The 1,785-nt window shown below is 49.9% G+C and overlaps 1 protein-coding gene across 1 annotated transcript in view; it reads right to left on the reverse strand.

Annotated features, from left to right (window-relative positions):
- The window catches only part of EIF6 (eukaryotic translation initiation factor 6), a gene marked incomplete at its 5' end in the record, with an annotated part of 3,534 nt that extends 2,159 nt beyond the window's left edge, over positions 1 to 1,375 (reverse strand). The window contains 2 exons of the mRNA XM_009872042.1: positions 349 to 351; positions 1,200 to 1,375. Coding sequence (XP_009870344.1) covers positions 349 to 351; positions 1,200 to 1,375 — 179 coding nt within the window. The remainder of the gene's footprint in view (positions 1 to 348; positions 352 to 1,199) is intronic.
- Between the last annotated feature and the right edge of the window lie 410 nt (positions 1,376 to 1,785).

Raw genomic sequence — 1,785 nt, forward strand, 5'->3', positions numbered from 1 at the left:
TGTCACACAACTTGAAGTGCGGCCATTCCTGCAGGCAGCCGCTGGCCGGGATCCTCCCCTCCGAAAGCCGTCCCACACTCCCACTGCAATCCTGTCACCGCAGCGCGCTCACTCCACCCCTAATTCCAGACGCTCCCAGTTACCTGCGCACGCTGAGCTGGGCCTCTGTCACTGGACATTACGTAACGAGAAACACTTTTCTCCCCTCCTTCTGCAGAACACAGGCAGGACAGCGATCCTGTCTATACTTGGTCTCTGGGCTTTCCCCATGGAGCCGTCCCCTCTCCTGTCCCAGAGCCCTGGGACAAAGTTCTATCCTTCTGTGTAACTCATAACTACCTAAAAAACTTCCTTCCTCTCCAGCTTTTCACTGCGAATTATTTCGAATTCTCCCTCTCCAGCCACCTTAACCTTACTTCTTACACTTAGAACTCAATATGCCGCACAGACCCGTTACCCCCACCCCTTTTCTTTTTCCTTTGCACTCCTAACACCAATCCCATCTCATCACCTTTAGCACAAACTGAAAGCAAAGGCTGTAAGGACCTTTGCTACACATAGCGACACAACACGTCGCTCTAATGCCACTGAAATACCACTCCCAAACACAAATTAGCAGCAACTTTGTCTCCTCTGCCCTTTATCACATAAGAACATTCCATTTTTCTCCCATCCCACCCCATCCACAGCCCTTCTCAGCTGCTGCAGGTTTCAGTGAGCTCAGCAGGTGCTGGTAGTCCCGACTAAACTCTTCTTCGTGCACTCTTTACTACCCCCCCCCACACACCCTGTTGTTATTTGTTCCACTTCACACAGGCAAAGCAAACTGCGCCCGACAACACTTCCACATCCCACTCCTTCCCGGCTACAAAGAGCGTTCACTCCAGCCCGCTGAACAGGAGGGCACAGGCTGTACTTTGGGCAGGGCCCAAACCCACAAATAAAGATAAATATAGCAAAAGAGGCAATCAAATGAGGAGTCCAGAATCCAAAGTCCAAAAATCTCTGGAGAAGGAAGGAGACACGAGGCAGCACAGCCTCCTGCGTGACACCAGCTCAGCTGTTAGCACAGCTCTTAAAAATGTCCCGATCCCTGCGTCCCCGACAGTGACCCTCAACAACTACACACCCAAAGCGCAGCCTGGCACCCACTGTGCGCGCACCCGCTGTGAATTTAAAAGCGTTACAGAGCCAAATACCCTGTCGAGATCTGGGTGAACAAGAGCTACGTAGTCATTGCAGGTAGTGACGTTGCCCAGCGCTGAGAGACGCTCCTCCACGCGCTGAATTCGTACAGAATCGGGAAGACTGTTGCGGATATGTTGAAGCTCTTGGTCTGTCGTACTGCTGGGGACCAACAGGCCATGTCTGTTGCCTAAAATAAATAAAAAAAAACAGCAAAAAGGAAAAAAAGAACATTTCCACAGGGCTTCCTACTTCCCGGATGTTCATGTAATGGCTTGAATTGCCCTTGCCCCAGCCCAGAATTCAGTCCAAGAGAAATAATGTTATTTAAAAATCAGGTAGCACCGTGGGCAACCAGGATGAAGCTCAGACTTAGTGCCATTCACCCGTTTCTGCTCTATCTTTAACCACTTCTCTTTTCCAAGAGAACTAAAGGAAGCTCGAGGTTCTCAATTAAACACCTGACCTGGGAATTTCCCCTACAGATGCCAACTGCCCCATAAAATGTACAGATGCTGCTTGCTTGTAGGACTTTACAGCAGCAAAGCAGTAAGATGGGACAGACAAAGACATTCTTTTCACAGGACCAAAAGTCCAGGA

Source organism: Apaloderma vittatum, unplaced genomic scaffold (assembly GCF_000703405.1).
Source record: "Apaloderma vittatum isolate BGI_N311 unplaced genomic scaffold, ASM70340v1 scaffold6076, whole genome shotgun sequence".
Lineage (NCBI taxonomy): Eukaryota > Metazoa > Chordata > Aves > Trogoniformes > Trogonidae > Apaloderma > Apaloderma vittatum.